At 28.2% G+C, this 23,502-nt stretch overlaps 1 protein-coding gene across 1 annotated transcript; it reads left to right on the top strand.

Annotated features, from left to right (window-relative positions):
* The first annotated feature begins 8,738 nt into the window (after window positions 1–8,738).
* On the top strand, window positions 8,739–23,019 carry wg (wingless). The gene is made up of 5 exons (XM_065501787.1): window positions 8,739–8,857; window positions 10,782–11,044; window positions 18,624–18,925; window positions 21,925–22,328; window positions 22,706–23,019. The coding sequence occupies exons 1-5, from the start codon at window positions 8,748–8,750 to the stop codon at window positions 23,010–23,012; spliced, it is 1,386 nt and encodes a 461-aa protein (XP_065357859.1). The 5' UTR covers window positions 8,739–8,747; the 3' UTR covers window positions 23,013–23,019.
* Window positions 23,020–23,502: the final 483 nt, after the last annotated feature.

Below are 23,502 nucleotides of genomic sequence, written 5' to 3'. Positions count from 1 at the left end.
TATACCGATCGACTTGTAATCACTTTCTGAGTCGATTAAACGATGTCCGTCCGTCCATCTGTCCATGTAAACCTTGTGCGCAAAGTACAGGTCGCAATTTTGCAGATATTTCGATCAAATTTGGTACATATTATTTTTTTGGCCCAAGGATCAAGCCTATTGAAAATGCCTGAAATCGGGCCGTTATTTCACCTAGCCCCCATACAAATGTCCTTCCGAAATTTTACTTTATCGGTCATAAATGTTTAATTTATATATGTATCTACACAAATTTCGCTCCAAATAAGTTTTATATACACAAAATTCATGTCACCAAATTTTGTTACGATCGGTCCATAATTAGTCATAGCTCCCATATAGACCCGCTTCCGAAAATCACTTTAATGTGCATAAATCTCTTAAAAATGTTGGTATACGCACAAAATTCAACATAAATAACTTTCATAGAGACATAAATCACACGATCTAATTTCATGGTGATCGATCCATAATTGGTCATAGCTCCACTTCCGAATATCAGTCACGAATATAAATTGTTGATATTTTAAAAGAAAAATGTTTTTGGATAATCATTATTGGTCGGCTTGACCGACTATACTTTCTTACTTGTTTAAAATTTGTTTTGGAGGATTTTGAAATTTTCAGCTGAATTTCTTATTGTTTCAACAGGTGTCTTTTTAAATTTAGCATTAGTAGTGAGTAGCCATTCATGTCTGGATTACTTTAAGCAGAATATAGCATCTACATAATAGATATAACAAGTAAAAGAGCTATATTCGACAGTGCAAATCTTATATACCCATCATAAAAAAATTGTTGTATAAAATTTTAAAAAATTTACCGATTTTGACCCATTTTCTCTTCGAAATTCTATGTAGTTGGAAAGGTCTTTGGAATCTCTATCAATTGATATCCATATTGTCTAATGTTAATGACTTAGTAATAGCAACAGAACCAGGACTATAGTGGATATATTGTATTTTAATTAAATCAACCAATAACCTTAGAATTTAAAAAATTATAGTATCCTTTAAACATCATAACTTTTTCGGAAAACTTAAAACAGCATCACAAATTTCTTCACAACATTTTAAAATTTAACCAAATTATTATCAAAACATTTTAAATGCCACAAAACAAAGTACATATTTTTTAAACAAATTTAGTTAAGGAAAAACCCAAGTAAATTCCATTTTATTCATAATTTAATGATTTTCTAATCTTAATAACAAAAAATATTAAGATCTACTTGAATCTACCTAGAAAAAGAGTTGACAATGACAATCAACTTCCAAGGAATTTAACGATCTTTACAATTAATAAAAGCAATACACAAATTTAACAACATAAATGCTCTAATAATGGAAATTTAAACTAAAACATAAAAAATGGGCAAGATTTATATAAAAAAGTAACACAAATTTCCAAACGATTTATCTAAAAAAAAATAGTAAAAGGTAATTAAAACATTAGAAAACAATTATGACAAACAATAAAAATATTTTTAATGGAGATCACCAAGATGCAGACAGCCAATCCAACACAACAACTTGCAAGTTGCCAACCAAAGATAAAATAATAAAAAAATCTTTGCTAAATTAACTGAAATTTAAAACAAACTAAAAAAAATAACAAAATTAAGAGAATACAAGCGATTAAACATTAACAACAAACAAACTAAAGCAGCTAGTAGTTTATGAAAAAAAAGAGAAAAGATGATGGGAAAAAAAGCCAATTAAAATTACTTTTTATGGTTAATTGCCAATGGAGTTATGTATGGATGTATTATGTTCATATCTACTAAAAGTATGTATTTATTATGTTTCATTTCTTTATATTATTTTGGAGTTTAAGTAGTTTGTTACAAAACAAAAAAAAAATACTACAACAATGCAAGTAAATACATGTCTTTAAAGATGTAAGTAAGGTGAAATAATATCAAGGTATTTTCTTTTTATTAATGAAAAAAAAGAAAGAAGCCTACGATCGGGCCAGAAAGAGCAGGGTGCAAGCAATGAAAAGAGAAAGAGGATAAAATCCAATTAGTTTTAGCACCAAAAAAACAAACCTATACTCTCACAAATGTCTGTATGTAGGAAAAACACAAAAACATAATGAAGTCTTGAAGTAGTCAACCAAAAAAACACACAAAATAAGGAGAAAGAGCCAGTATTGATCGTTAGGTAGGTAGGTATATAAGATTTCATATATAAGGACTGAGAGAAAGAGCACAAACTGCATTATGCACTTGCAAGACTCCGAATTTCGTTTAATAAACTCCGAATTTTGTTTTTGTAACATGGGAAAAATGTTATGGAATTTATAAGAAGTGCATTAGTTAATGAAAAAAGCGTTACAATTATAATTTTGATGAGAAATTCTTTAAAGTTATCCAGGTATTTAGGAATTTGTGCTTAATCTTACAGTGTTAAGTAAAATAATAGCAGTAAAATTTGTATTTAAATATGGAAATGGACATAGGATATGGTGTCTTCTGTAATGAAGTAGAAATTCAGTTCTCAATATGTCTTCCAATATACCATTAAAAACTTCACTTGCAATTTAAAATGCATTCAAATATTCATTACTTTGCAGCCATCTTTATCAAGTCAAATGAAAATCTAAACATGAGGTCCGAGTTCAAATCACGGCTTAGCACTGTGGTTCCAAATCAAAATCTAGGTGGACAAAATTATTTGGCGATCTTTTTATATAGAATTGGTATCTCCGATTCCAAAAAAAATCTTTAAAAGATCAATACCTATAAACTTTTTTTCAAGTTACAGTAAGGTCTAGATATACATATAAAAACATTAATAAAAAAATTAAAAAATATACGTTTTCATGTCTTTCTGAAACTAAATTTTTAAAAAGATCTGTATTTACTATATTTCAAGTTACAGTAGGGTCAAGATATATAAAAATCAATAATAAATAAAGAAATATTTCTAAAAATTCCATTCCGTAAAAATTAAAAAAAAAAGTATTTCGGCGGGTGCTGGCGGCTACAATTTTTTTACAAAGACATTCCCCAGAAGTTTCTTTAAATGATGTATATAGTCATTGGACGGGCTTCGACGGTCTTTTTTTGGCCAGCTATATAACATTCATAGAAAAAAAAAAAATCAGTATATTTGAGGACCAAGTTTAAAGGACTATAACAGGGAAATGGAGAGGCCCATAGATATAAGATATACATTTAATAAAAGCCTATATCAATATTTATCTATGTTATATAGTATATCTAATTTAGTACAGCAGTAAAATATTTAAAAAAATAACGAAAATATGATTCAAAATTTGTTGAACTTCTGGCGCTTCTGTCGAGAAAACGAAATGTCCAATTGAAAAACCCATTTGTATTGGAGGAGAGCAGATTGACAAAAAAATGCTTTTATGAATATTTTTAATGAAATTCTACAGTTATGCTGATTTTTCTATTCAAAATGTAAAAATAAAAACAAATTTTGAAATTTGTTATCAAGTATCCCGCAATTTCCAAAAAAATCTTGAAAAATCCCAAAAATGGGATTTTTTCGTTTTTTGCCTATAATATCCATACCAGGGGCGTGGTTATCGGAACCCTTTACAAAATAATTAAGAACATATTGGGCCATCTAAAATAGGTTACTATATTTTGATATCGACTATGAGATTTGAGAATTTTTGCCCTAAAATTGAATTTTACATAAAAAATAGACGTTTTTGAATGGTATAAAAAATTAAAATTTTTTTTTTCATTTAAAATATTTGATGTAAAGTTAGCTTTTCAAACAGTACAAATTCATTATACATTCTCTTAGAAATTTTTTATATAACTTAAAAAGATAAAAGTACTTTTTTTCCAAAAAAAATAGCGAAAATTCGCCATTTTTAATTTTTTTAAATTCAAATGCATGTAACTTTGGGCTCAGTCATGATTGTTAAACAATTCCTTCTTTATTTGATATATACATCTGTTGTTAATCCTACAAAAGAAATATGGAGAAAATCGGGAAATATTTGGAACTGGAGTAGGGTGGCTAAAAATGTTGAAAATTTAATTTTCAAATGCGAATATCTCCTAAGCTATAAGAAGTTTTATATAGTGCTCGATGATAAGATTCTATATATGTATGTAATTTTTTTGAAATCAGAACACAAACGAAGAAATAGGATCATTTTAAAAATTGAACATACCAGAAGTGTCCTACTTTGGGGACCCCTGGTCTAGATCCTGGTAGGCTCATGAGGTCCAAATTCAAAAATTAAACTCGACAACACTCTTTGCGCATGTGAAACTTCATTCAAATCGGACTAAGGGTTTAGAAGTTACAGATTTATTTCCCTCTTTTTTTTCTCATTTGATTCAACGCAGTAATGAAAATTAAACGGTGTCCGTATTATTGGGTTTTTAACAAAAGTCAGAAAGTAAAGCAGGCGCGGATCCAGAGGGGGGTGAAATAGGAAATTTCCTCCCCAAAACCGAAAAGTTTTCATATAAAAAAATGGTTGACCTGGATCCGCGACTGAATTAAAGAGATGGTGGGTGGTAGGTTAAAAGATCAGTTCAGTAAAAAATTAAAAGAAAGATACTTAAAGTGATATGTAAAGCACAATCTCTCCCTTATTCACACTCTCCCTATGAGTAATCCAACTACATAATACCCTTTTATGATCTAGTTTACAACCAGTATGTCATATAATAGCTTGTACAGCCTTTTAAATTAATGACAGGTAATAAGTTTTACAATCTTTATCTCATTAAAATCCTCAGTACATCTTATAAGAAACACAAGTGCAGTTGTGTAATTTAATAGTTCTAGTCCATATTGACACTTTCGCAATGACATTTTTTATACAGTTCACTCTGATTTTTTATTGTAGTGACTGATCTATCCATTACAGGGCACTGGGGGATGGTAAGAGCCCTGTGCTACCGGAAAGCCGTAATAATAAAAATTATCAGTAGCCGATATTGACTTTAAGCTCTGATATCAGAATTTACATAATTAAAAATTTACTTTTTACCCACAACTTCAGATGGTTCTTAATAAACTTAATACATATTAGGCAAGTTCACTTTTGCAAGATTGTTGATATTTGCGAATGGCATCTAATTCCCATATACAGCTAGGGAAGTCCAAAAATGATTAATCAGTTGAATTAGAATTAAGACACTACCCTGTTGATTTAGATTTAAACTCTCTGTAGACAGATAAAATACTTTAAAAAAGCAAAAAGCTTTTTAAAATATGAACAGCTTAGTTCACTAAGTTCATATTTTAGAGTACCCCCTATGGAAGTAAAAAGTGTTCATATTTTGGGGTGTTCATATTATCGCGAGTCCACTGTATGTAAATTAGTTAAATTTTATATTTAAAAAAAAAATATTAAATCTGAAACAATAACCCTTATTGAAGTGTAATATCTTTTTTGTCATCCCAATAGCACGGTCATATTTGTTTCAAAAAAATGTAAAACTGTTTACTAGAATCTTAAAATGTCAATAATTAATTCCATAAAACCATTACCAAAAAACAAATCCTTTAGCTCCATTTAATGGTTTTTTATTAGAATAGAATTAAATAATTCACAATGGAATTCATTCATATAACAGTGAAGAACTTACGAAAGGGTTAACAGTCAAATGAACTGTCTGACAAATCATCACGCTTGAACATCGCCAATAAATTATCCAAATATTTTTTGATAATGAGTCATCGATTCGATCAATTTATCTAAAAATTGTGTTCAGCGATGAGGCTCATTTATGGCTTTGTTAATAATCAAAAATGCCGCATATGGCGTGAGACTAATTCACAATAGACCCTACTAAAACCATTACATCCAGAGAACAAGTAAGAAAGTATGGTCGGTCAAGTCCTACACTAAGTAAAAGCGTAAAAACATTTTTCATTTAAAATTTCAATAATTTATATTTTTGAGTGATTTTCGGAAGTGGGCCTAACATGGGAGCTATGACCAATTATGGACCGATCACCATGTAATTATGTCGTGTGATTTATGTCTATATTAAAGTTAGCTATGTTGAATTTTGTGAGTATACCAAAATTTTTAAGCGATTTATGCACGTTAAAGTGATTTTTGGAAGTGGGCCTTATATGGGAGCTATGACCAATTATGGACCGATCACCATGAAATTAGTACGTGTGATTTATGTCTATATGGAAGTTAAATTTGTTGAATTTTGTGTGTATACTAACATTTTTAAGACTTATTTGGAGCGGAATTTGTGTAGATACATATATAAATTAAACATTTATGACCGATAAAGTCCAATTTCGGAAGGACATTTGTATGGGGGCTAGGTGAAATAATGGACCGATTTCAGCCAGTTTCAATAGGCTTGGTCCTTGGGCCGAAAAAATAATATGTTCCAAATTTGATCGAAATATCTTCAAAATTGCGACCTGTACTCTGCGCACAAGGTTTACATGTACAGCCAGCCAACCGACCAGACGGACGGACGGACATCGTTTAATCGACTCAGAAAGTGATTCTAAGTCGATCGGTATACTATAAGGTGGGTGTTAGACTAATATTTTTGGGCGTTACAAACATCTGCACAAACGCATTATACCCTCCCCACTATGGTGGTGTAGGGTATAAATACAACGTTTGACACGCTGGTGGCATCATCGGAACTTATTTCTTCAAAACTGAAGCTGGAGCTTGCGTTACGATCAATGGAGATCGTTACAGCAACATGATCAATGGCTTTTTGTTTGAAATTATGGATGACATTGACTGACGACCTCATCCATATATTTGAAATTAAAATTTGGCGATCATTTGATTTAAATAAATGGAGCTGGCAATTGGCCTCCAAGGTCGTGTGATTTGACACCTCTCTGGTTTATGCAGATAAACAACAATTGACACCTTGGAGGCCAATATTGTTCGTGTTATACGTGACATACGGCCAGCAATGCTCGAAAAAGTAGTCCATAATGTGCTTGATCAACAATAGCCGCGGTGGATATGTCCGAAATCATTTTCAAATGTATGGATTTTTTATTTAAATTATTTTTTAGTGTTATTTTTTACAAATTCAAGTTCTTTAGTATTCATAAATTTTTTAATAATTCATGTTAATTAAAATTTAATTAAATTATGCTCAATTTGTTTTCTTTCTAATAATTAAAAAAATTAATTTTTATAAATACCTATGTATTTTCTAAAGCTAATTTGTAATAGATTTGAATTTAATGCAAATTTAATGATTCAATCATGAATTAATTATATAAAGAATGATTTTTTAAAGGATCCCCAAGAAGTTCTAATATAAAAAAGGAAAAATGGAAAATAAATTTTAATTTATAAAAAAACAAATATGTATCATTTTTGAACATATGAATACTAAATTAAATAATGCAATATGTATGTAATTGAAACCTGTTAAATATTTAGAAAATACACGAAAAGCAATCAATTAAGAATTAGATTTAAATTTATATTAAAATTGTTAAAATGATATTTACTTTTTAACAAATAAACCTTAAAAGGCAAAAAAGCTTAACTATTTCGTTGCACCCAACTGTATGTGAACATACTTTTTATTATTAAAATACATATTAGCAAAATTTTCTCCTCAACTCGAAGGCAAAAAAACAGTAAAAACAAACAAATATATAAAAAAGCATGATTGTACATGAACAACCATGCCGAAACGTATTCTTATTGGCCGAGCACCAACAACAGAGAGCAAGTATATACAAGATCGTTATGTACTTGCTGGCTGCAGCGCTCTCTCGGTTGAAAAGAGACTTGCGATGGTAAAACACATGTAGTTTTCTCTTTTACTCTGTTATAGCCAGAGCTAGTAAATTAGAGGAAAAAGGAAGGCGTTTATATTTTGTTGCTGCAGAACAAAAAATTACACTCTCATTGTTGTTATTACTGTTACAGTGTTTTTGTTTTTATTTTTGTGTGTGTGCGAGAGTGTGTGAGTTTAGTATTTGTTTTTGGTTTTAGTTAATGTGACGATCATCAACAAACAAACATATAGAAACGCACAACACAACACAGCTCGGTATAGTGATGAGTTGCGCGAGACGAGACTTAAATAAAAACAACAAAAACATGTAAAAGAAACATAACAAAACAAAACATGAAATGAAATTGAAAACACAAGAAGAAAAAAACGACAGATATTGAAGTGTAGCAAAAGAACTCGAACACATTCAGTTTAATGTTGGCACTAAACCGGGTAACACAGATTAAAAAGTACTCGTGTGATTTTAACTAAATGAAAAAAAAATTAACTAAAAATATTATCAAAGTGTTTTATTTTTCATAATAAAATATTTAAAAAAAACAAGATATTTGCTAAGAAAATTATAACAAATAAAAAAAGAAAATATCTATTTTGATGATATTAAAGAAAAACAAGTGCTAATAAATAAAAATAATTATAAATTACTACAATAAAAAAAACCGTCGCATTGTTTATGTTATTTAACAACAAGAAAAAAATAATGATTTAGTGATAAACTTAAAGTTTATTTATTGGGTTTTCTAATTGAATTTACTCAATTGAACGTGAAATTGCTTTAAAAGATTTTGTTTATTTATCAAAGCCAAGCAATAAGTGTTAATTTAATTTAATTCAAGCCATATACAATTATTTGTTTGGCTTTTGGCTAAAAGTATAGGCATTGAATTGCCTTTAAATTTAAAAAAAAAACAAGAAATTTTCAAAATTTATTTTGAATTTTAAAACAACAAATTAACTACACAACACAATGGATTTATATACAATTTTAAGACTTTTAACTGTATTAATGGCCTGTTTAGTTTTGACCAAAGCCGAGGCTAAACACAAACCTGGCCGGGGGAGAGGTTCCATGTGGTGGTAAGTTGAGAAATTTTTATAAATTTTTGTGTAACAAAGAAATTTTAAATTTTTATTAAAAATTATCAACAAATTTAAAAAAAAATATATTTTTTTTTTATATTTTGGAATAATTTTGACTCAAAATTTTCAAAATTGAATAAAATATTTGAAATTTTAAGACAGTTTCTATGGTTTTATTGGTTTTTATTAAAGACAAAGTTTCAAGTTTTTATATTTCCTGTGAAAAATTTTTGTGTTTAATTTTTGTTCATGAATGAAATTGAAAATTATGTATTTGATTTGAAGATAAATTGTTGTGTCTTAAGTCTTTTGTTTTGTTTCATCACATTTTTCAAATCATTTCATATCAAGTTAGTGTCTTAAATCTTTTAATTTTATTAACTCATATTAAAATTTTGATAGTTTTTGTTTTATTCGCTGTCAAAATAATGATCTACATATATTAGTTTGAAAATAAAAAAACAAATAAAAAAAGAAACAATAATGTGGCGCTGTAGAGAAAACAAATACAAAAAAATTGATTTATATTTCCTTTAAAAATTAGCACTTCCGCTAAAATGACTTAAGATCACAAAAACACACATTTCATCTCATCACAACAGCTCTTAACAAAAGTATTAATAAAACAAACAAAACTTTTTAACTGATCTTGCTAGACGTAGGGACTGTATAACTAACTGACTGACAGAGTGAGCTGGCAAATGAAGAAGAAAAGCAAGAAACATTAACAATAAAAACTAAAAAACAAAATACATATTATGTTGTTGAAACATTTGTAAGCACATGCCATGAACTATGATCGTTACTGGAAAAAGATCAGTTGTAAAATAAAACAAACGTGTGAGTTTGGTTTGTTTCAACTTTTTTTCTCTTCTTTCTTTAAATTTTAATTTGGACGGAAGCTGTTGTTTTTAACTGAAATGTTACGAAATGTTGTTTTACATTTAATTAAAAATTCTATTAACGTTTTTGGAAACTCAAAACAAAAAGAAAGCTTAAAGAAGTGACAAAATTTAAAAGAAAAATACCATCAAATTTAGTTAAATAAACAAAAAACAAACTTTAAAACTGTTAAATATAAATCTAAAGCATTTTCTATCTTTTATATTTCTTAACCACTTTTATAAATTGCTACTTTTTTAATTGAGTAAAACATTAATTCATTTTAGAGTTTTGCAAAATAAAATTTGTTTAAATATTTATAACATGATCTTAATGATCTACAATTTTAATTTGCTTAAGTTTAAAAAAAGAATTCTTTTATAAATAACTTGCCAGCGAGACTTTAATTTTTATTTTGTTGCATTCGTTTTATAAAATAAAGCAAAACTACAAAAAATCCCCTGGAGTATTGCAGCAGCAATGGACAATCATTGATTGTCTCAGCAATAGCATGTGTTGGCAATTTTAAACGATCACTAACTACAATTGAAAGCAAGCATACTACAATTTTTGCTTATAGATTTAGCAATTGTTTATTACTATTTTATAAATAACATTAATGTTGTTATACGTTATTTATGTTTTAAACAATGAAACATTACAACTAATGTAAACGTGTCAAGATACTCTACTACAAAGTAAAAAAAGATTGAAAAAAAAACCAACAACCCAGCGGCGGCCATATATTATTGGCATAAAATATTAACTATTTACAATTTATACAACGTGTGAGGTTTCTCTAGAATAACTCAAATAACTATAAACTATTCTACCTTATTAAACATTTTAAACACGGTCAGGTGTATTAAAATATAGAAAACTTTCCCTAATTAAACATTTTCTTTAAAAAACCACAAAAATCTAAACTAAAAAAACCTTAAAAATCACTCAAGCTGAAAAATAATTTTCAATTTCAAAAATAACCTTAAACAAAACTTAATTAAAAGAAAATGTTTTTTATTATTATTTCTATTTCCAGGGGCATTGCCAAAGTTGGTGAACCAAATAATATTTCACCGATTAGTTCGGGCATCATGTATGTTGATCCCGCCATACACACCACTTTGCGCCGGAAACAAAGACGTTTGGTGCGTGACAATCCCGGTGTCTTAGGGGCTTTGGTTAAGGGAGCCAATTTGGCCATAAGCGAATGTCAACATCAGTTTAGAAATCGTCGTTGGAATTGTTCAACACGTAATTTTCTAAGAGGCAAAAATCTATTTGGAAAAATTGTGGACAGAGGTAAGTTTAAACAACACAATGAAAACAAAAAACATACTTTTTAAGCGGCCATTAATTTAGAATCGAAAACAAAAAAAAATAAAAAATATTCCCACACTTGGTAATCTGAAGCCATTTCATAAAGTGGCGCTTGAAATTGTAGCAACAACATACAATATTTTTGTGGGTTGTCTTTTGTGTCTTATTTGTTTTTTGAAAAATCGAGTTCTTGTTTCTTTGTTTTTTGGTCAAGTACATTAGCTTGTTTTGTAATTTGATATTTAAAATATCAACAACATTATTGCATATAAGTAACATATTTTGTTGTTATTGTTGTCGTACGTAGAATACCCTTTTTTAAGTAAATTTTAAGATCATGTTTATGAAAATTAAAGAAAAAAAAACGCTCTTCAAACTAGTATTTTTGTATGATGTATTTATGATGTTAAAACCAAAAAAGGTTGAGGGAAGTTTACATCTTTGTTTAATTTAAAATCCTTGAGTGTTGAGATAATTTTTGTTTTTGTGGATAAATTTTGAGGTTTTTAATAAATTTAAAAAAAACAAGTAAGAGTGCTATATTCGGCTGTGCCGAATCTTATATACCCTTCACCAAATTATACTTCAAAATTTTAAATATTTTTAGGTAAACAAAATTTAGTTTTTTTTCAGTTTTTTAATTTTTTGGAAAAAAAAATTTTCGATTGTTATTTTAATTTTTTTTTTTTAAATTTAAAATTTTTTTTTTTAAATTTTAAATTTTTTTTTTTTTTAAATTTAAAATTTTTTTTTTTTTAAATTTTAAAATTTTTTTTTTTTGTTTTTTAAATTTTTTTTTTTTTAAAAAAAAATTCGGGTTAAAATTTTTTTCCCGATTTTGACCCATTGTGGGTCCAACTTACTATGGTCTTATATACGTCGTTGCAAATGTCTTTGAAATATCTATTATTAGATATCCATATTGTCTATATTAATGTCTTAGTAATCCAGATATAGGTAAAAATATAGGTAAAAAATCGAGGTTGTCTTGGTTTTTTACTCATATCTCAGCCATTTGTGGACCGATTTTGCTGATTTTAAATAGCAAAATTCTCGAAAGCATGTCTGACAGAATTATTGAAGATTTGGATCCCGAAGATATCTGGGGTCTTCAGAAAACTGATTTCAACAGACAGACAGACAGACAGACGGACAGACAGACAGACAGACAGACGGACATGGCTTAATCGACTCCGCTATCTATAAGGATCCAGAATATATATACTTTATAGGGTCGGAAATGAAAAATGTAGAAATTACAAACGGAATGACAAACTTATATATACCCTTCTCACGAAGCTGAAGGGTATAATAAATTGAAAGCTGAAATAAAAAATATCAACATTCAAGCCCTTCAACACACAAAGTAAATTTTTTATGAAAATTTTGTTTTTTTTTTAATTGTAATAATCAAATTTTTCGAAATTCAATATTTTCTAGACATATTTTTCATGTTCGAATTTTTTTAAAATTCTAAATTTTGAATGTTCGAATTTGCAATTTGTTCGAAATTTTCAATATTGGATTTTTTATTTTCGTATGTGTTAAATTAAAATTTATTGATGTTCGAATTTTCCAATTTAAAATTTTTTAATTTTGGATTTTTTTCTAAATTCAATATTTTTGTGAAAATTTTATGAAATTTATTTTTTTTTTCGAAATTCCATATTTTAGTTTTGTTTTTTTATTTTATAGCCATAATTTAATTTTTTTCATGTTCGAAGTTTTCAAAATTTTCTAAGTTTTGAATGTTCGAATTTGTAATTTGTTACAAATTTTCAATATTGGATTTTTTTAATTTTTCGATGTTCGAATTTTTCAAAATTCTATGTTTTGAATGTTGGAATTTGTTCGATTCTTTTTTAAAATTCCAAGTTTTGAATGTTCAAATTTGTTCGAAATTTTCAATATTTGATATTTTTATGTACGAATTTGTTAAATTTAAATTTTTAAATGTTCGAATTTTCCAATTTAAAATTTTTTCAATCTTAGAATTTTCAAAATTTTTCTAAATTCAATATTTTTTTTTGTTATTTTACAGCCATATGTTGGAAAATTAAATATTTTTATGTTCGAAAATTTTTAATTTATTTCGAAATTTTTCGAAATTTAATAATTTTCATTAATTTTGTCTAAGTATAATTAAAATTTCATTAAATTTTATATTTACTTGAAATTAAATTTCAATATTTCATGTTAGAAATTCAATATTCGAAGTTTTTGTAATTTCGAATTTTTCGAAATTCCTTAATTTATTGGATTATTAAAAATTATATTTAAATTAATATAGTATTTTACATCATAATTCATAACTCAATATTCGTATACATACTTTCAATATTTTCTTATTCAAGCCTTTTTTGGAATTTTATTTGAATTTCCTTTAATTTTATATTATGAATGAGTGAGAATGACAGGCTTTTGTTTTGAAATGTTTTGTGTCACAGAAAACACAATAACAACAAAGAAAAAATCAAACAATACTCTTGTTTTTATTTTTATATTCTTGCAGTTTGTGGTGTTGTTTTTTTATTTTGCTGTTGTAACCATATTGACACAATGACAGCTTGTCAAGTGTATGTTAATTAAATAAGACATTTGTGCATTTCTTTATAAGCCCACACTCTTTCACTCTCTCAACTCTCGCTTTAACTGGCTGGCCCAGACAATCAATCAAAAATTTTGATTTTATTTGTATAATATTTGTTTAAAATTTAAAAGAATGAATTGAATATATTTTGGGAAAATTGTAGGGATTTCTTTTTATTTTTTTTGGGAAATATTGCAAGATTTTTGCTACTTCATATTTATAAATGAAGCCTACTGTGTTATTGTTATTAAGGTATAGGAAAATGTGTCACTGCTGTGTGCTGATTGTAATTGTGAAGTTATAATTTATGACATTTAAAGAATATTCGTTGACACTAAATGAAATAAAGAAAGAAAGTAAGGGTAAGAATGGCATGAGCTAAATGTTGTTACCTGTCCTCTTTTACTAACAATTAAGTAATAAACTCAATATTTTATAACCCAATGTACGCCTGCCTTACAGTTAAAGATCTTTCATTATGAAACCAGAAAACTATAAAAATTGAACACATGACTGCTGCAGTCGTCAGCTAGTAAAAGTATCTACATTGTATAGACATAAAAGTTGTTTTTTATGATTTGTCAAGTATCACTGTTGATAACTAGTAATTTGGTTTAAAATTAAATATTTCTGTTTTTTGGTAGATTTTTTTAAAAAATATATAAAATCTTTTATAGGTTTTTGGTCTTTAAAATATAAAAAAAACTGTTTAATGTCAATAATAGAATTTTATTCAAAAATAATTAACACCTTTTAAAAAACCATTAACACCCCAGCCAGTACTACTGTTACATGAGAGACATAAAAATGTATTTTTAAGTCCTTTTCCTTTCTTCTTTTAAAGGTTTTGAAATTCAAACAATTTATCTAGTTTTGTTGTTCCGTTTTTTCTTTAAACTTTAAACAGCTGGTTACTTGAAATTTTTGTAGGTGAAACAAAAAGTCAATTTGTTACGCCTTGATTACTTAGTTAGAGTTTGTTTTATTGTATTTTTTTTTTCTAGAATTTTTTGCAAATTGCTTTAACATTTTTCCATTCTATGTTAAATCAATTAGGTTTAGAGATTTGTAGAAATTCCTATGGGCGTTGACTTTGTGGTAAATTTAGTTTAACAGCATATAAATTTTACCGGGTTTAAAGAAATAGTTAGCAGAACAAATTGGTTTAAAAGATTACACAAGATTTGGTTGGTTTTTTTTTTGACAATAAATTAAGATATTTAACAAAATGTTCTTCGAATTATATGATAAATGATAAAAAAAGATGATTTGAAAAGGATTTGAAAACGTTTTAAAAACATATTTTACTTACTTAATGTTAAAAAGGAAATTGTATAAATACCTGTAAAGAAATGAGAAAAAGAGAAATTAATCAAGATTATTTTTAAAGAAAAAGAGAGAAAAAAGTAACAAAATATGATTGATTAATTAATTAAGAAAAGACAAAAAACTTCCTTTTCATTTAGAAATTAAAAAAAAAAAACATTCAATGCTTAAAAGCTTTTGCAAAAATCAAGCTTTTGTTTAGCTTTCTTTGCTGGAAATTAGTTATCAATGTTTTAAATGTCTAACGTTAAAATTTTTATATAATGCAGCTTTTTGTAAAGCTTTTGATTGCTGGCTTAAAGCTTTAAGGGTTTTATTATTACAAACCATTAATTTTAGTTAGATATTTTGTTAAATGTATTCCTTATGTTGTCCAGGTTAAATTTCCATAAAGCTTTTGCTAAATCCAGCTTTTTGTTAAGCTTTAGGGAAATTACTTATTTTTTTAAACAACTAAGGTTTAAAATTAATTGTTTAGCTAAACATTTTTTAGAGCGACCCTTGTCAGCTTCTTCTAAAGCTTTAATGCAGACATTATATTAAAGATTCTAATGCTTCAAATGAAGAATTTAGTTTCGAAATTTTTTTTTTACGACATATTTAGTTTAAATGAGAATTTTTATAAAATAAAGCTTCTTCTAAAGCTTTTGTTTAATTCTATTGTTGGCTTTTTGTTAACAAGGTCTTAAAGTTTTATCAATTTCCTGCATTGAATGCAGCTTAAAGCTTTTGCTAAAATCCAGCTTTTTGTTCGATATTTATAGATAACACTTGTTTTTTACGATTCTAATGTTTCAAATAGAAATTTCTTTTTCGAAATTTTACTTTCACGACACATTTTCTTTGAGTGATGACAGATGAAATGTCATTGTAATTTGTTTGCATTAATTTTGAAGAGTTTAATGTCAATTAACGCCCTCGCCCTCTAACAAAGCAAAACAGGAAATTAATTCCAATTTTACAACCAAATCAATTCCTGGAATTCTTCTATATGTTAGAGATTCGGGGATTCTTGTATTGAAATTGTAACAAATTCCAGTTAATTGTTTACCTTAGAGCAGAAACTATACATTTCACAAACAAATATAACAATTACAAACATTATTTGATTTTCTTGTTGGTTTTATTGGTTGTTCGCCACATAAAAATATTTCTTTAGAAATCAAAACCCAAATAAATATTTAGTTAAAGGTTGAATTATAAACCTCAGAAAACAAAATTTATTTATCAGTTGTTATAAAGTCTGTGTAAGAAATAAATAATTGTGTGTAAATTTTGGCTGAAGAACACCCAAGAAAATAAAGTTGTGATATTTAAGTTAACAGGTACAACAAACCCAAAGAAAATACCTGCACGTTAACATTAAACACTTTTTTAAAAGTAAAAAAAAATTATGAACACAAATTTAATGAATGACATAAAACTTATTACTTGTTTAACATTAAATGAGTCATGTTATCTTATATTTTTTTTGTTAAATGTTTTTTTTTTTAAATAAATAAAACAAAAAAATATTAAAAAAGGCGTTATATTGCTAAAAACACCACAAAACTCATGCTTTTTTCAGAAATATGTAGTGAAAAAGGGCGCGGTTGTTAAATAAATAAAAAATTACACAAAATAACTAATTTAAACAAGATCATATAGAGTGATAAGAACTCAAACGAAACAATTTAAAGAAATTAAGTTATTTAAAAAGTAAAAACTGAATTGCTAAAGCAGCATTTCGAATTTAAACGCCTCTTCCTTGGGTTTTTGTTAAAATTATTAAGGAAATTTGATATTTGTTATTTTGAATTGAATTCATTTGATTGTTTTTGTAAACATGATTTAAACGGATTTCCGTTCTATATATTTTATATATCAGGGATTTTAAAAGGGATTTTTTTTTTAAATTTCAAGAGGCGTGGTCAGTTTTATTTAAATCTCTTTTTTTTTGGTAATACTTTAGCAATTGTGCAATTGTAATTGATCTTTTTTCCATTGATCTTGAGAGAGAACAGTAGTAGTGGTAGTAGTTGAATGCCAAGTGATCCTTTTGTTTTATTTAAATCTTTGTTTAGAGCACCCTTGAGTTGAGGATGTTTTTTTGTGTTTTAAACACCAGTCTGCTGCTTGTTATGAGCTCAACACACAATTGCTCGATTTCCAGCAGCAAAATTTAAAGTGACCCTTTTTTGGATTTTACAAACTTAAGTACAGAGCATGATTTGAACAATATTTTAAATTTGTTTGTTTGTTACTTGGGTGATTTAGTTCTCAGGGATTTAAATTTAAATCCAAAAAAAAAATTAAAACATATGCAGATGAATAATGTTTACAACAAAAAAGAGCAGAAGCACTTATTTTAAACAAAACCTTAAATTGAAAAAAAAAATATTTTCATAAAACCACAATCTAAGCCACAAAGCGTTAAAATAAGTTTAAATCTATCTAAGAAGAAAAGAAAATCAAAATTCCTTCTATCACATTGGATAGCCCTTTAAAATACCTTTCATTTGTTATACCTATTGTCTATGTACAGAAATTAAAAAGCGAGATAATTAAAGAAACCTAAAGCATTGAAAAATCAAGGTAGTCTTGTTTGTTTGCTCACATGTCCCACATTTAAAAAGCGATTTTGCTGATTTTTAATAACAGATATACCAAAAAGATAACTGATATATTTGTATAATATTTAGATCCCTCAGATATCTGAAGACTTCTCAAACTTGATTTACACACACTCAAAAATTTAAAGCTTATTATTACTTTTTTTAAAAGTGTTTGCCTAAGTTTTTAAATTTTTTCCTTAAGTTTGTGTTAAAATTCTGTTTAATTTAATTTATCTAAACATTTTCTTTACTATTACTTAACTTTAAAATAAATTTTTCACTTCAACTTAACAAATTTATTGCATTTCGTATTTTAGTGTTTTTTTAAGGTTGTTATTTTTATAGACATTTGTCATAAACTGTCTAGTGTCTCCTATACATTTTGTTTACCACATCTGATAAACATTAACAAAAAAAATATAGTAGCTGCCTTTAGCAACCACTTGAGCAGAACATAAAAATTCAATTTCCATTGTTTAATCCTTCCATTTTAATACTACTTCAAAACATTTCTGTAGGGGGACTCTATAATTCACAAAAAAGCAAAAAAAAAAAAAGTGAAGAGCCAGACAGACAGACAAATTTGAGTATAAACAACCTACTACTACTACAGCTAGCTATGTGAGCCACTTGATGATCAAGATCATCTCATCTCATCTTCATGCTCATTGTCATAAAATATGAATAAACATTATTTGGTGGCAGTGATTACTTGAAGTGTCATAATTGACCAACAATGTAAATCATAAGAGAACCAAAAAAAAACACACAGCAACAGAAACAACGTAACAACGAATGAATGATTTTAAAGACAAGTGCTATTATTCATAAACATGATAAAGATTATTTATAAGAAATAATACTCATAAATTAAAAACCAAAATAAAAAAAAATCCTCTAGCTGGGTGGCAAAAGTAGTTATCTTGTCAATTTTAAATAAAAATAAACTTCACTTGAAAAAAATTTTATTTATTGTAAAAAAAGCTTTAAATTGACCGACCACCTTAAAGACTTTACTAAAATTTTGTAAATTTTTTTCTTTTACTTTTAGGTTGCCGTGAAACTGGTTTCATTTACAGCATAACCAGTGCTGCTGTTACCCATTCTATTGCCCGGGCCTGCAGTGAGGGTTCCATAGAGTCCTGCACCTGTGACTACAGTCATCAATCTAGATCTCCCCAGGCTAATGCCCAGGCTGGCAGTGTGGCGGGCGTTAGAGACTGGGAATGGGGTGGCTGTTCCGATAATATTGGCTTTGGTTTCAAATTCTCCCGCGAATTCGTCGATACTGGTGAACGTGGCCGCAATTTGAGAGAAAAAATGAATTTGCACAACAACGAAGCTGGCAGAGCGGTAAGTTTTTTTTTATATCCATTTTTTTATTATGGGGGGCAACTTCATTAGTTTCTTGATAATATATTGGCAAATTGTGTTAGGCTGGTTGGGTGATCCTCATTAATTGCGCCAACAACTACATAAACACAAAGCTTCCGTACTAGTTTACGAGGGGTTTTCTTTCTTTTCTTTTGGCTAGAGTTAAATAAACGTTAAAAGAAAACTTAAACGGGACCTCCTGCTGAGCTCTATTACTAGTCTTTTTTTTTAGTAGTGGTAGTCTTTTTTGTTTTGTATTTGCTTCTAATCATTAAACACAAACTACTTGACGATATATTACCAACGCCCCATTATACGTTTATTTACATGGTTGGTTAGTAGAGTTACACTCCTCTTACACTTCTTTAAGTAACCACAGAGTACGATCGAGTACTTGTTTAAGTAAGAGTTTTTGAGTCTCAGAGTTTTATAAGATAAATTTCTGTTTAACATGCTGTTTGTAAGTTTCAGGCATGGAAAAGTTATTGAATACGTTTGATATCCTTTTGATATAAAAATATTTTAGTAAAAAGAGATATTTACACATTCCTATAGTTTCTGCATTACTTACAGTTCGTTATAAGCATGTCTGTGCATGTTGTATTGATCTTCTAGTATTTCGCTTTCTCTTAATTTCGCCTTAGTGTAAAGAAGAGAGTCATACTAAAGCAACAAGTATTTTATATAAAAAATGTTGCATGTTAGTCCTTTTTTCCTATGGAAAATGTTCAGTATAACAGTTTTTTGTATTCATAATTGTTAGTACAACTGTATTTTCTATAAAAACTTTTCAGTATAACAGTTTTCTCTTCAGCAAATTTGCAGTATAACAGTATTTTTTATAGAAAATGTTCATTATAACAGTTTTTCTATAGAAAATTTTCGGTATAACAGTTTACTCTATAAAAATTTTTCAGTATAACAGTTTTTACTATAGAAAATTGTCAGTATAATAGTATTTTCTATAGAAAGTTTTCATTAAAACCATTTTTTCTATAAAAAATTGTCTGTATAACAGTTTTCTTTATAAAAATTTTTCAGTATAACAGTTTTTACTATAGAAAATTATTAGTATAACAGCATTTTCTATAGAAAATTTTCAGTATAACAGTTTTTTTTATAAAATTTTTTCAGTATACCAGTTTTTTCCAAAGAACATTTTCAGTATAACAGTATTTTCTATCGAAAATTTTAGGTATAACAGTTTTCTCTATACAAAATTTTCAGTATAACAGTATTTTCTATCACAAATTATCAGTATACCAGTTTTAGCTATAAACTATTTTTAGTATAAAAGTTTTTCTATAGAAAATGTTCAGTATAACAGTTTTTTCTCTGGAAGATTTAATGTATATCAGTATTATTTGATTTTCCATCCCTGTCATGTTGCTTTTTTTGGTTGAGAGTTGTAACAAGAGGATCATATATTAAAATTGTTGACAGCTTTTTTTTCTGTTGATATAACATTTCAACAGTTGCTAGCTGAGTTACAAACTTACAAACACAACATGCTAGAGATTATTACAATTAATACATCCATGAACAAACAAACAAAAAATCCTTATTATAAAATTGCTATAAACATTGCTACTAATCCTCGGTGCTCTAAAAACACAAATTTCAATTTTTATTACACGATCAAGCAGCATTCTCACATGTTTGTTATGAGGCATACGTGTATGGCAAATAAATAAAGAAAAGTTTGTAAAATATTTAGAGTTTACTGGCCGCTGGTTAAATTTAAATTGAAAGGCGTCTTGAGTTTAGCAAAAGTTTCTGAATAGCTCCTTTTACAATTCCTAAAATAATAAAGGTTTTTTAGCCGCTGCTTACAGTTAAAATCCTCCTAAAGTTCTCTTAAATACTCTAATTTCTTCATTTTAACGTCGTACAATTTCCTCCAAACACTTTTATTTAACTAATTAATTTCTTTTGAATTAATTTTTTGAAAACAGCTGTTTTCTTTACGCCGTTAAATTGTCTCACCAACTTTGAATTCTGTTTTCTACTTTACTTGGACCAGCTTCATATTATTTGTTTCATTATCTTAAGCTTACGATGACTTTATTTTGTTGCTGTTATCGTTTATGTTGCTGGGCTGTTAAAGCTGTTGCTGTTGTTCAGCAATTAATATGCCATTGAGCTTGTAGTTTATATGCGTTACAGAAAAATCGTATGCAATTGCATGATCCAAAAAAAAAAGAAAAACAAAAAAAAAATTAAGTCGTTTTGGTTAAAACTCGTACTCAACATGTTTTTTTGTACATATTTCTTTTAGCTTTATAAAGAACGACCTCCTCTTAAGGTTTTTTTTTTCTAAATACAATTCAAGTAAAGCTTAAATATGTTGTATGGTGCGTTGTAATAATATCAACAACAACAACAGCAACGTTATAAAAATTGACCTCATGCTGGGTAATGCTTTTTGGCCATATGTATAAATTTTGCAAAATGCAGCAGGCCCCACACTAAACCCCCCCACCAAGTTGTAGAGTATGTTGATTATTGTTCTTTTACAGAAGAGAAAAAAACAACAAAACCAACCAACAACATTTATTGGTTTTTAATAATGTTGCAAATGCGCAGATCATGCTCATGTTTTTTTGTTTCTTTTAAACCTCCTCTACTCCCCAGAGACGTTTGCACGCGTCTTGTATAACAAATCCGCATACAAAACCTACCTGATCGTTTTCTGCTGTGCTTAGTTTCCACGGTTCTTTTATGCTGTTTTCATTTAGTTGCCGTAAAACAGACCAGCTAAAGCCAAAATAATTAAGTGGAAAACATATTAATGCACAGAAGGGTGGCTCTTAATACGCCATAAAATGTCAAAAATGAGCAGCACATAAATTATATTTTAGCTCGCCAAAAGATTTACTAATGAAGTCATTTTAAGCCTAAAAACAAAATAAAAATAAAAATATTTCTTCTCTTACAAAAATACTAATTTTCCTTAAATTTCGTTTTTTTTCTTTTAGCATGTCCAAGCTGAAATGCGTCAAGAATGTAAATGTCATGGTATGTCTGGTTCCTGCACCGTTAAAACCTGTTGGATGCGTTTGGCCAATTTCCGTGTTATTGGCGATAATCTTAAGGATCGTTTCGATGGCGCCTCTCGTGTCATGATGAGCAATAGTTTGCGTCCCAGCGGTAGTGCCAATGCCGTTCCAGCTGCCAACAGTCCCAATGCGGTGGGTTCAGCTGCGGTTATTTCACCAAATGCCGCCAGTCCCAATGCCTACGATGAGGATAGAATGCTAAATGATGAGCATGTGGTGAAACATCATCCCAATATGCCCTCGCCCAATAGTTTGCCCACATCGAATGCGGTGTCGCGTAACTCAGTGCGCGGCAGACAGAGACAAGGCAAAAAGAATAATAGGTATGTGTGTTTAAGGCTTTATTTCTTACATTCTCTTTAAGTTTTCACATTTTTTGGCATACAATTTTTTACGTTAAAAAATTTTGTTAAAATTTGAACATTTTTTTTTAATTTTTTAAACTTTTTTTTTGAAATTTATTAACGAAAAAAATTTTACGGTAATTTTTTTTAAACTTATTTGTGAAAAAAAATTTTAACAAAAAGTTTTTTTTAGTGAAAAATTTAAAAATAATTTGAAAATTTTTTTTTTTTGGAAATTTAGTAGCGAAATTTTTTTTTAAATTTTTTAATTTATTTTTTAGACTTTATAATAAATTTTATCATCAAACTAAATTTACTTATCAACCCCCTTTCTCTTTCTCTCTCTCTCATTTTAGATATTCCTTCCAATTGAAACCCCACAATCCCGATCATAAGCCACCCGGCACCAAAGACATTGTCTACTTGGAACCCTCACCATCATTCTGTGAAAAGAACTTGCGTCTGGGCATCCAAGGAACACATGGACGCCAGTGCAACGATACATCGATTGGTGTAGATGGTTGTGATCTGATGTGCTGCGGCCGTGGCTATCGCACCCAAGAGGTTGTGGTAGTCGAACGTTGTGCCTGCACATTCCACTGGTGTTGTGAAGTCAAGTGTAAATTGTGTCGAACGAAGAAAACGATACACACGTGTCTGTAAGCAAGCCGTACAGTACAGCTGGCACTGGCAACATCTACATCATCATCATCATGATCATCAGCTTCTCATACACACACAGACCATATTTAACTGATCGTATGCGAGTATATAAAAAAAGTAGACCTTGTCCTAGAACAAGGCTTGTTATTTGTTTGAAAATTTTTTTTTTTTAATATTTTTAATTTTATATACAATTTTTCTTGTACAATGTATTTATGAAAAGAAAAAAACCCTTGGCTTGCCGTAAACAATGAAACAGAAAAAAAACCATAATTATTTGCCCCCCACCACACGAGTACAATCCAATGAATGAATGATTTTGATAAAAAATTAATTTGCCATACTTTGTAACTGTCAATATGAATTTATTTAAAAAAAAAACAAACAAAATGCAAATTGTGTGGTCTAATTTATTAATACAACAAAAGAAAAAAGAAGAAAACAAAAATGGATTTAATTAAATTATTTTTAAATATTTAAAATTTACATT

This window comes from Calliphora vicina, chromosome 2, assembly GCF_958450345.1.
Source record: "Calliphora vicina chromosome 2, idCalVici1.1, whole genome shotgun sequence".
Lineage (NCBI taxonomy): Eukaryota > Metazoa > Arthropoda > Insecta > Diptera > Calliphoridae > Calliphora > Calliphora vicina.
This window is presented reverse-complemented; position numbering and strand designations above follow the sequence as displayed.

What these genes read in the sequence shown, in the direction of transcription:
- wg (XM_065501787.1), top strand. Translation starts at nt 8,748, where the DNA reads ATGGATTTATATACAATTTTAAGACTTTTAACTGTATTAATGGCCTGT. An exon ending in TGGAAAAATTGTGGACAGAG is followed by an intron (nt 11,045 to 18,623) that starts GTAAGTTTAAAC and finishes TTTTACTTTTAG; the next exon opens with GTTGCCGTGAAACTGGTTTC. An exon ending in ACAACGAAGCTGGCAGAGCG is followed by an intron (nt 18,926 to 21,924) that starts GTAAGTTTTTTT and finishes TTTTTCTTTTAG; the next exon opens with CATGTCCAAGCTGAAATGCG.